This window comes from Mixophyes fleayi, chromosome 5, assembly GCF_038048845.1.
Source record: "Mixophyes fleayi isolate aMixFle1 chromosome 5, aMixFle1.hap1, whole genome shotgun sequence".
Classification (NCBI taxonomy): Eukaryota; Metazoa; Chordata; class Amphibia; order Anura; family Limnodynastidae; genus Mixophyes; species Mixophyes fleayi.
This window is the reverse complement of record NC_134406.1, coordinates 56,300,982-56,311,136: the sequence shown is the minus strand read 5'-3', so window position 1 is coordinate 56,311,136 and position 10,155 is coordinate 56,300,982. Positions and strand designations below refer to the sequence as shown.

Here is a 10,155-nt window from a genome sequence, read left to right as displayed (position 1 = left end):
TATAAAAATATTCATGTCAATGACAATAATCTGGAATCCTTCAGTTGAAATATACCCCAGACATAGTATAAGTCTTACCACAAGAAAATTAGGCCTGTTGTATGGAATTACCGATAACTAAATAACAGTAAAAAAAACACATGACAGGAAGAGCAGCCAATTCATCATATGACTGAATCCAGAAGAAGTCAGATAAGATGCATTATATATATATCGCTTTCGAAACTGCTGTATCACTCTTATAGGACATCTAGTGAAGTGTCTATAGTGCACAACAGTAATAGTGTATTGTTTGTATGAGCTATGGGCAACTACTTCTGTGCTCTTTACCCTGCGTAATACTTTATCACACAGAAAGCCTTCACACTCCTTCACCTACATTCATATTCCAGCTCCTGATAAGTTCTTTCATTCCAATGATCACCCCCTCCATTGCCTGACACCGGCTAACACAACATCCAGCTTTTTAGACGACTACTGAGATCTATCCAGACCCGTCCCAGAAAGGAGAGAATTACAGTGTAGGGATTTCATTGGTGGAAATACAAGTCCTTTTTCCCAGTCACTAAAAATCCCCAAATTATGTACCTGATATTATGTACATACCGGCTATTTAGCTGCAAGTTTATCTACTGATTTTTTTTTACTGACAACTAGAACAGAGATACTCTCACTACAAGGAAATAAAAAGAACTTAATTAGTCAAACTTGTGAAACTATTATTTACAATATTCTTATTTAGAGACCCACAAACTTCAGTACATCCAATATAAAAGCAAAATATCTAAAAATAGGCAAAATATTGCCAAAATTATAAGATACGCCCAAAAACTCCTGGTGCAAAACTTTATAGGTTATACAATTTATCTATGTGTAAAACTGTTTTGGGAGCTTCTCTCTCAACTTCGTGTTCAAGTTTGAAACTGCACCTACATTGCATGAAAAAGGTTCAATTTACACACTGTATTACAACTGTTGAGTAAAAATGTAACATTTATTTTGATTGGAGGTTTAGGTAAAATTGGTAATTAATCAATTAAAAGTTCTGCAGATGAGGCAGCAAATATATCATTCCCAGTTTAAATTTCTTGCATACAAATTGCATGAGGTCTTCGGCAGAGACACTGACAGTCCCTCAAAACCAGAAGGTGAACTAGAAGATGCTCCCATGCTTTGAGCAGTAGGTGTTGAACCAAACCCTGAGAAAGCTGATGTCCCAACACCTGAAGATGACGTTTTTGCAAAAGAAAATGAAGCTGGTGTCATTGTTTTGCCAAAGTCCAACGTGGGCTTAGTACCGAATGCTGCTGCACTGGGAACACTAGAGCTGGTCTCTGCATTTGGTGCAGTGTTCACGGAGTCTGGTTTGAAGCTGAAGGCTGCAGCTGACGGTACTGCACTGTTGGTAGGAAAGTCTGCAGGAAAAGAAGAGTTATTACTATTAGAAATAAACAAATTCTATATTTTACACTATACAATAAAACATTGGTGCATTTTAATTAGTTTAAAAAAACCAAAACGTGTAAAATATAAAAATTTTTTTAGCTCCAAACAGAAGGTTTTGCAAGTTACAGAAATACAAAAACAATGTCCTACATAACTTGTGCTAAAAACTCCTCCCAACACCAAAAATGACAGTCTGATAAATTCCCTGAATCAGTTACCACCTATGTCCTTTACTAAATATATTTACAGATAGGGCCATAGCTAGGGCACAAACTCTGGGGGGTGGGGACGCTGGCTCAGATGTGAGTGAGGAGTGACTCAGCCGCAGTGAGTACTGACTATGACAGTCAGTGTAGCTCTGAGACACTCAAGTCACTTACATTATCCGAGTGCCTCAGGGCGCCTAAATATAGGGGTCAGCGTCTGGCAGCCACCTGTGTATATAATATTTGTCTCCCCCATCCCTACAGCCATCGCTGTGCTTCTGGTGGCTAGTTCCTCTCCCAGGACATTATTATATGTGCTGCGGATCAGAGCTCAGTTTATCTCCTTCCTTCTCTCCTCCTGTCCCACGACAGAAACTAAAATGAGCTGGTGAGGGAAGGACTTTTTTTTTTTTTTTTTACATGTTATGTGGGTTCTATTAATATATTGTTGGGGTAGGAGCTAATATTGCACTGTGGGGCCTATTAAAGGTTAGGGCTCATCAGGAGAAATCTGATGCTGTGATATTGGGGCTGTTTGGGGGAATATGGATATTTATTAAATGGGAATGCTATTATTTTAATGTCGTGGATGTCGTTCGATTGGGAATAGATCTGTTTATTAAATTGGAATGCTATTTATTTCATTTTGGGGCTGAAGGAGGGAAAGGAGGCCTATTAATTAAACATAAACACTTCATTTACTGTCGGGCTGGTTGGGGGAAGGAGGCCTAATTATTAAACTTGGGTGCTATTGATTTAATTTCAGGCAGGTTGGCGGAGGGAGGACTAGAGCATTCACTCATTGCCCGGCTTTCCAGGATTTGAATAGTACCTATCCCTTTCCAAAACAGAGCTCCAACAATCCACAATCCGGGCAAGCAGAAACGGAGCTTAATGCACTTTGCAGCAGCAGGGACTCAAAGGGGTCAGCCTGGCAGAGAGATCAATAAAAAGTCACAAGAAAATGGACATGATCTGGGGAGGGAGGTGGTTGATGGGCAGCATAGCACTTAGTATGCGCCCAAAAAAGGTTGGCCGCTTCTCCGGCACCACACCACTTCAAGACGGGATTTACTGTCACTGACAAAGATCTGGGGGCGCCAGTGTTCTCTCTCATCCAGGAAACTAAAATGTGTAGTTACAGCTCTAGCTACAGATATTATTTCTCTACAGTAATGAATCCAAACATGCTGTTTGGAAGATTAACACCTCTTTAAATAGCAGAAACCAGTTTTTTTAATTGAAGAAGAAAGTGTTTTGTACACAATGTACGATAGCTGTGAAAACTTACTGGAAGAACCAAAGTCAGATTTCTGCAGTCCTCCAAACGTTGGTGTTGGGTCAGTAGATGGCCTGGTGAGCTCCTTAAGCTGAGGAACAGAAGTACAGACTATATTGTATTTTAAGCAAAACAAAGTTATAAAGTACTTAACAAGTAGATCTGTTTTTAATAAATCAGCAAGTAAAACATGAGCTCAATCGTATTTAAAACTGAAATATATGCAGGTATATATCCACAGTTATTAGTAGCCATCATATATAAGCTAACTTGTGTTTTAGGTTTAGTTCTGTGGTGCACAACTGTTTTGGTTAGAAGGCCACATTGGGAGATTGTAGTTATTTGAAGGGGCTGAAATAAAACTTAACTTTAAAAATGCAAAATATGTAGAATTTACTACAGTAAAAGGGGAACTGATAGGTGTGCATTTCAAGCCTTCATCACTAGGCTCAGACAACTACTGTCCGGAGTTTCTATGCTGCATCAGACACTTCATGCTGGCGCGGGGGGCAGGCACAGAGAGCAGCACAGAGAGTTGTCAAAGCTGAAGTGTTGGGAACTGGTAACAGTCACCAGTACGTCAGAGAGTCTCAGTGAAATTGAGGACTGGTGCGGATATGAAATAAGTGGTAGGACATAAGATGATGCTCACACAATAGGAATTTAAAAAAAAATAAAGAATGCTTGGGTGGGATTATCCTTTTAACTAAAGGGGTGCAAAATAATAAAACATACAATGACAGCCACCCTGGCTAAGCCACACTTCTGTTTGGATCAATTATTGCTTTGAATTGCCATTACACACATTTAGAACAGTATTTTTGGTTTTACTTACATAGTTTTGAATATTCCCTTCTTTCTGAGACGTGGTACATTCCAGATGCATCTCTTCAGACGCGATGTCTGTAAAACCTATGAAAAACACAATATAACAAGCTAATTTATCAAACGGACCATATAATAGAAATATAATTCCCTCCACATATATATAACCTTCCGGAAATGTTGTGTTCTAAAAGGAGAACAGAGGTTTCCCTAAGACTTGGTAACCCTAGAGACATCTTGTTGATCCTATAGATTATAAGCTCTCACAAGCAGGGTCCTCTCTAACCTCTGTCTAATGACAACACTTTCTTTCTCAACGTTGCATGTCCTGGTCCTGTTTCTGTGTATGAACTTGCTTGTGTATGATTTGTTGTATTCACTATCCGGTGCTGCAGATTTTTATGGCACCTTATACATAAATTCTGATAATAAACAATGTAGTAGTGTTTGAGGAACTGAAAATTTCCATAATAATAATAATAATGATATTAATATATAGCCAATTAGTCAAATCTAATAGCTAACACAAATGTTAAAGGCGCAAAAAAAGACATGCTTCTATTGGCATCAATAGCAATTATATATAAAAGTTAGACAACTATATTTTTTTAACCTGGAAGGTCCCCAGATAGATAGACAACATATGACTTGAATAAAACTTTGCTTTACTTTAGTATGATTACCTGATGAATGACATGTTTTCTTTAAGACTGCATGAACAGAGAACTGCCCAGAAGATTTTCGGATGTCCAAATCTAGGAAGATTTCATCTCTATGTGGAGAGAATAAAGACTGGTTAGCACGTATTTTACCCAATTTAACATCTAAGGGACTCAGTTGTAAAAAATGACAGGTCCTGCAGAACTTAGAGCCCTGTGGATTCCCGGCACAAAGCAATCAGGACTGCGGTGCGGCTTCCTTACCCAGAATAAATGCTCTCCCCTGATCGTTCGCTCCTGTAACCTAATTCTCGCTGTTAACTAGTGACCCTCACCTGTAAACAGGCTTGGAGCCCTACAGCTGCCACACCACAGGGAATAGCAAAGCTCCCAACACTAACAGCAGGAGTCCCAGACATACAGCGCACCCAACTGCACCACAAGAGAGACGATCTCAGTCTGTTTCAGGCCCCAACAACTGTACCTGCAGACTTCCTCATCCACTTGGTACCAGGATCTTCAATGACACATATAACAAGTGAGCACCTGTAACGGCCTAGTCTCACCTTGCTTTATCTCTGCTTACCATTAAGCTTGGCTTCATGACATTTATGTTCACCCAACAGTCAATTATGAAGGGTCCCAGAAATAGTTAAGTAGGACCCCAAATATTTTAAATGAAGGGTTCTGGAACCCACAAAATTGTGAACTGAAAATGTCAATTTGAAACCATTATATTTTGTACAAGTTCTCATGTCTAACCAACAAGCCTTATGTCAGTAGACAGTAAAGTGCCAGCTTTACTTCTGCCAACGTCAGCTCCTCGCGCCTGTACATGTACCAGCTTTACTCTCCGCAGGAAGAAGGAACCCTGACACATGCAACAAGAAGAAATGAAAAACAAGTGGTCTCTGATAAGGGACTAAGATCTTCCTGATATAACTGCAAGAAATATGAAACAGATTAGATTCCTCTATAGCAAATAAACAAAATGTAGTCTATTGTTATAAAGGATATAGTAACCCTCTCAGTATGACTATTGTATATCTCAACCACATTAAGTATATGATGTTTAAAAAATGGTCAATGTGAATTTATTTTATTCTACTTGGACAGCACTGATAATTATCTCTATGGTGACAATGGCTCTATAATAATATTCCTTCTCATTGCAGCTTGGAACAAACAGACAGACAGACAGGAATCAGCTGGCACAGATTTCCAGCATGTTTAGCAATGTCACATGTTTATAGGTTATAACAATGAGTGCGCAGTCAACCACTGAAAATAGAGAAGTCACTGTAAAGGTTTCATTGTGGGACAGTGTAAGTGACCCAATTAGTAGTCATGTGTCTAACAAGGATAAATTGCATCAGACATAGAACCATATGCACAACAGACCGTTTATTTTCTATTAACCATGCTCTCTACTGAAATCACCGGGATATTCCTTGCTACATGCATTGCTGTTCTCTACCCAATTTTCCACCCATTTTCCCAGCAAAACTACCTGTATCTGTTAGTAATAATAGAATGGGATCCAGGTGGAAAAATCTCAAGTAGTGCACAGTACAAAAGTATCAAAATCCAACTTAGTAGCACTTTAGAACCACCACATCCATTAAATTAAATGTTTCTATTTTTATTATATAATACTGCTCATTTTTGCTTCATTCGTAATTAAAATTAATCATGAGACCAAGGAGACATCATGGCGTCTTTATTACACGTGGCACTTTTGTGTATTTGAAGATTTTTTTACATTGAGCAGATGGTGTAACATGCACCTCATTAGAAGTATAGCACAAGACCTGATCTCAACCAGCTCAGAGCTGGTGTAGAAGTAAAGTTATTTTGCGGAGTGGAAATGGCTGGGTGTCTTATTGCAAAGAACACACTAAAAAAACACACCCTCCCCACCCCTTTATTTTATTTCAATAACTTCGCTCCCCAAAATGAAATGTTTTGCATGCTCTGCAACACTGTCCCAACATGAGCGCCTACATTGCACTTAGCAAGGAAAGCTCTCACTTGGCCAAACTCCTGTTTCTACGCAAACATCTTGCTACACAAACCCATGTACTCTGGGATATCTACTGCACCACCAGAAACGAGTTAACGCTGCAGCTTGGCTAATTTGCAGATCATCAATGAAAGGGTCTCTACAGGAGCTCTTTACATCACTTAGTTCTCCCTTGGGGATACTGTTTGCTCTATTAACTCAATGGGGGACATTCAAGGAGCCGTGTTACTGCCAAAAGTATTTTATAGGACTCTAAAATGTGACAAGTCATTGGGGGAGATTTACTGATGATTCCAGGTCACATGCAATTTTTCTCTCCAAGTCGTTGAATTTACTATCCCGCAGTTTTGAGGCTGCCAACTCAAATTTCTAAGATAGTGGCAGTTTTTATAAACCGACCTTTAGTATATTTCCTCCATTGAGCCCAAACGAGAAAAGCTTTATAGAACTACAACACTACAACATAAGGACATTTTGTGTCGATAGACCATTATGTGTTCCTTAAAATTACATTTATGCATAAAGTGTACACAATTCTCATGTTCCTTTATGGCAACCTGTGACTCTTCAGCTTTTAGACAAGTTCCAGCATATCCATGACACACATCTGTTAAGCTGGGTACACACCAATGCAATTATGGTGCAGATCACACGATTCACGACCATTTGGTGAGATATTTCACGAGTCTGTACGCCCCCACGATCATGTTTTATCTTACCAAACCACATCGTATCTGTTGACCTGGTTTTGTAAACTTCATGATCAATGATGGAACGATGTTGGGCAAATGTGGGAGTGTGTACGCACTCACGACCGGCAGATCTCTGTAGAGTGTGTACAGAGTCAGGATCTTATCAGCAGATGGTTATGAGAGAAGATCAGATTACAGATCTGAAGGTAAACCGTGTAGGTGTGTACACATGAATTGGTATGCTCATCGGGAATTTCAATCGTTGGTGAAACCGTTGCAGAAATTGTATCTGAAGTAAGATTGCATAGGTGTATACCCAGCTTTACACCCCATGCAAGGTTGTACGTTATTTTGTTATCCATTAATATCAGTTCTTATTGGTGTGACAAAAAAACATAAAAATGGAATTGGTAAGTAGGATACTGTAAACAAAGTCATCTTATACTGACAAACATATTTTTTATTATTTCTCAAAGTAAGCAGCGGTCATGTTATTTAGTTAAAGGTACAGAACAGTGCACCCTCTTACAACATAACATCCTAAAAAGGTTGAGTGTGTTCAGGTGAAGTTTCACACACATGTCTCCATAGACATTACACAGTACCACAAAATATAGGGAAACTAGATTAAAAGCTTTCAATACTCACAAGAGGCTTTCATCACTGTCTGACTCAATATCCTCATCATAATCCTGGAACACAGAATATTCTGCTGAATAGTACTGGGATGAGAACAATCCTGAAGAAGAGTTTGGTTTAAAGTTTCTGCTTCTATCACCAGAACCAGAAAAGGACCCAAATGAAGTCTTGTCATTATCTCTGTTGGTCCACGTTGTTGACTTGAAGAAACTTGAAGTCTGCACATATCTCTGGCCTGGTGCAGTCCATGTCGTTGAGCCAGCTTAAAAACAATTGTATAATAAAGTGCACATGTAAATACTTGCTCAACATACACCATCAAACAAGAAATATACACGTGTAATTCAACCACCATGGTCACAATTTAGAGGTAAATTCAGAATGATACAAGTTACCACTAGTAGGGTCAATATTTGTAAATATTGTGTAGAGTGGCAACATTGATGATTATAAGAGGTGAGCCAGTGAAAAGTTGGCTGAGTGATCCTGAGAATTACACATTTGCCAAGATAAACTTGGATACTTATGAGAGATCTTGGCTTCATTAGTTAATTCAGATGCATTCTGCATGCCTACATCGTTATTAGGTATCACACTGTAGTTCCCCCAAACCCGACACTGCCCTCCTCTGGTATGATCGCACTATACCTGTGTGGTGTGGCTGCTGCTGGTACCGGTTCTGGGCATGTTGCCGTCCATCTCTCGGGTGCTCGTTCCAGCATTTATCTCCAAAACGGCAGCGGCCCTGTAAAAAGAACTTACATATCGCATGTTGCTGTCCATCTCTCGGGTGCTCGTTCCAACATTTATCTCCAAAACGGCAGCGACCCTGTAAAAAGAACTTACATATCGCCATAACTCCGTTTTCATGTAACTGCGCTACACAAATATTTGAAACTAAATACACATTGTGACGTAGAAGCTGCATAACTGCCACCCGCGTTCCGTTGTCAGCAACGACCCTCATACTGTTCACTGTCTGCCCGTGTGACACTATGCCCGGGAGGAGATGGTTATTGGTATAAAAATTTCGTCCTGTAGGGGGCGCACTTTGATAAGAAAGTGTGTAAATGTCACAGCAGCCACTGGTCTGATTGTCGGATTTGTTAAAAAAAAAGAAAACTCTGGCATGTAAATTGCTCTGCGTTATGGAATGACAGGTGTCCCTTTACATTTTTGAACTTCAATTTGTCATTGGTTACCTTACAAAGGCTAACACATTGGCTGTTAAGCCTACTGCTTAATAAATGCCCTAATGTAGCTTATTTTATTTTTTGTGTATTAACCTCCTGTGTACATCTGACACTTGCTCCTTAGGACTGGAGAGGTGGAATGGGGGAGGAAAGATGTGGTCTAACTAGGCCAAGTACAGTTCACACATATGCGGCTAAGGCTGACCAGCATGGAAACATATTATATATATATCGAATTTTCGCACGGGAGTCGCGGGGGGTGCCGTGACTTTCGCAGGGGGTATGCCGATTTTCGCACGGGGGTGCCGCGATTCTCGCGGGGGGGGGGGGGGGGGGGGGGGGCGGGCGGGCGGGCGGGCAGGGTTTTCACCAGTGTGAAAGAACCAGGGGGGAGCTGGTGCTGGAATGGAAAAGGGTGAGAACCATGGAGGAAGGGGGTGCTAGAAGAGGGTGAGAGCCAGGGGGGAAGGTAGAGGGTGAGAACCATGGAGGAAGGGGTGCTGGAAGAGGGTAAGAACAAGGGGGGAAGGAAGAGGGTGAGAACCATGGAGGAAGGGGGTGCTGGAAGAGGGTGAGAGCAAGGGGGGAAGGAAGAGGGTGAGAACCATGGAGGAAGAGGGTGCTGGAAGAGGGTGAGAGCCAGGTGGGAAGGGGTTGCTGGAAGAGGGGTGAGAGCCAGGAGGGAAGGGGGTACTGGAATAGGGGTGAGAGCCAGGAGTGAAGGGGGTGCTGGAATAGGGGTGAGAGAGCCAGAGGTAAAGGGGGTGCAGGAAGAGGGGTGATAGCCAGGGGGGAAGGTATAGGGTGAGAACCATGGTCTAAGGGGGTGCTGGAAGAGGGTGAGAGCCAGGTGGGAAGGGGTTGCTGGAAGAGGGGTGAGAGCCAGGAGGGAAGGGGGTACTGGAATAGGGGTGAGAGAGCCAGAGGTAAAGGGGGTGCTGGAAGAGGGGTGAGAGCCAGGAGGGAAGGGGGTGCTGGAATAGGGGTGAGAGAGCCAGAGGTAAAGGGGGTGCAGGAAGAGGGGTGATAGCCAGGGGGGAAGGGGGTGCAGGGAGTAAAGTGAGAGGGACAAAGGAGAAGATGTTGCAGGGGCATAGGTAAAAGAAAGTGTAAAGGGAGAGACATCTTAAGAATGGGAATGTCAGGCAAGCAGCCTTCATAAAACACAAGTAGTAATGAAGAATGGGAATGCA

The 10,155-nt window shown here is 41.4% G+C and overlaps 1 protein-coding gene across 1 annotated transcript; it reads right to left on the bottom strand.

Moving 5' to 3' along the window:
* Positions 1 to 1,068: 1,068 nt before the first annotated feature.
* On the bottom strand, positions 1,069 to 8,704 carry LOC142159447 (nucleoporin NUP42-like). The gene is made up of 6 exons (XM_075214350.1): positions 8,418 to 8,704; positions 7,779 to 8,031; positions 4,440 to 4,528; positions 3,767 to 3,843; positions 2,944 to 3,022; positions 1,069 to 1,415 (listed from the first exon to the last, which is right to left on the bottom strand). Exons 1-6 carry the CDS (start codon positions 8,695 to 8,697, stop codon positions 1,069 to 1,071), a joined length of 1,125 nt encoding a protein of 374 aa, XP_075070451.1. The 5' UTR covers positions 8,698 to 8,704.
* Positions 8,705 to 10,155: the final 1,451 nt, after the last annotated feature.

Bases quoted from the DNA above. Each gene is read 5' to 3' on its own strand.
- LOC142159447 (XM_075214350.1), bottom strand. From the start codon at position 8,697: ATGCAGCTTCTACGTCACAATGTGTATTTAGTTTCAAATATTTGTGTA. The intron at 8,032-8,417 runs GTATAGTGCGAT...ATTGTTTTTAAG, and splicing joins GCAGCAGCCACACCACACAG to CTGGCTCAACGACATGGACT. The intron at 3,844-4,439 runs GTAATCATACTA...TGTTTTTCATAG, and splicing joins GAAAACATGTCATTCATCAG to GTTTTACAGACATCGCGTCT.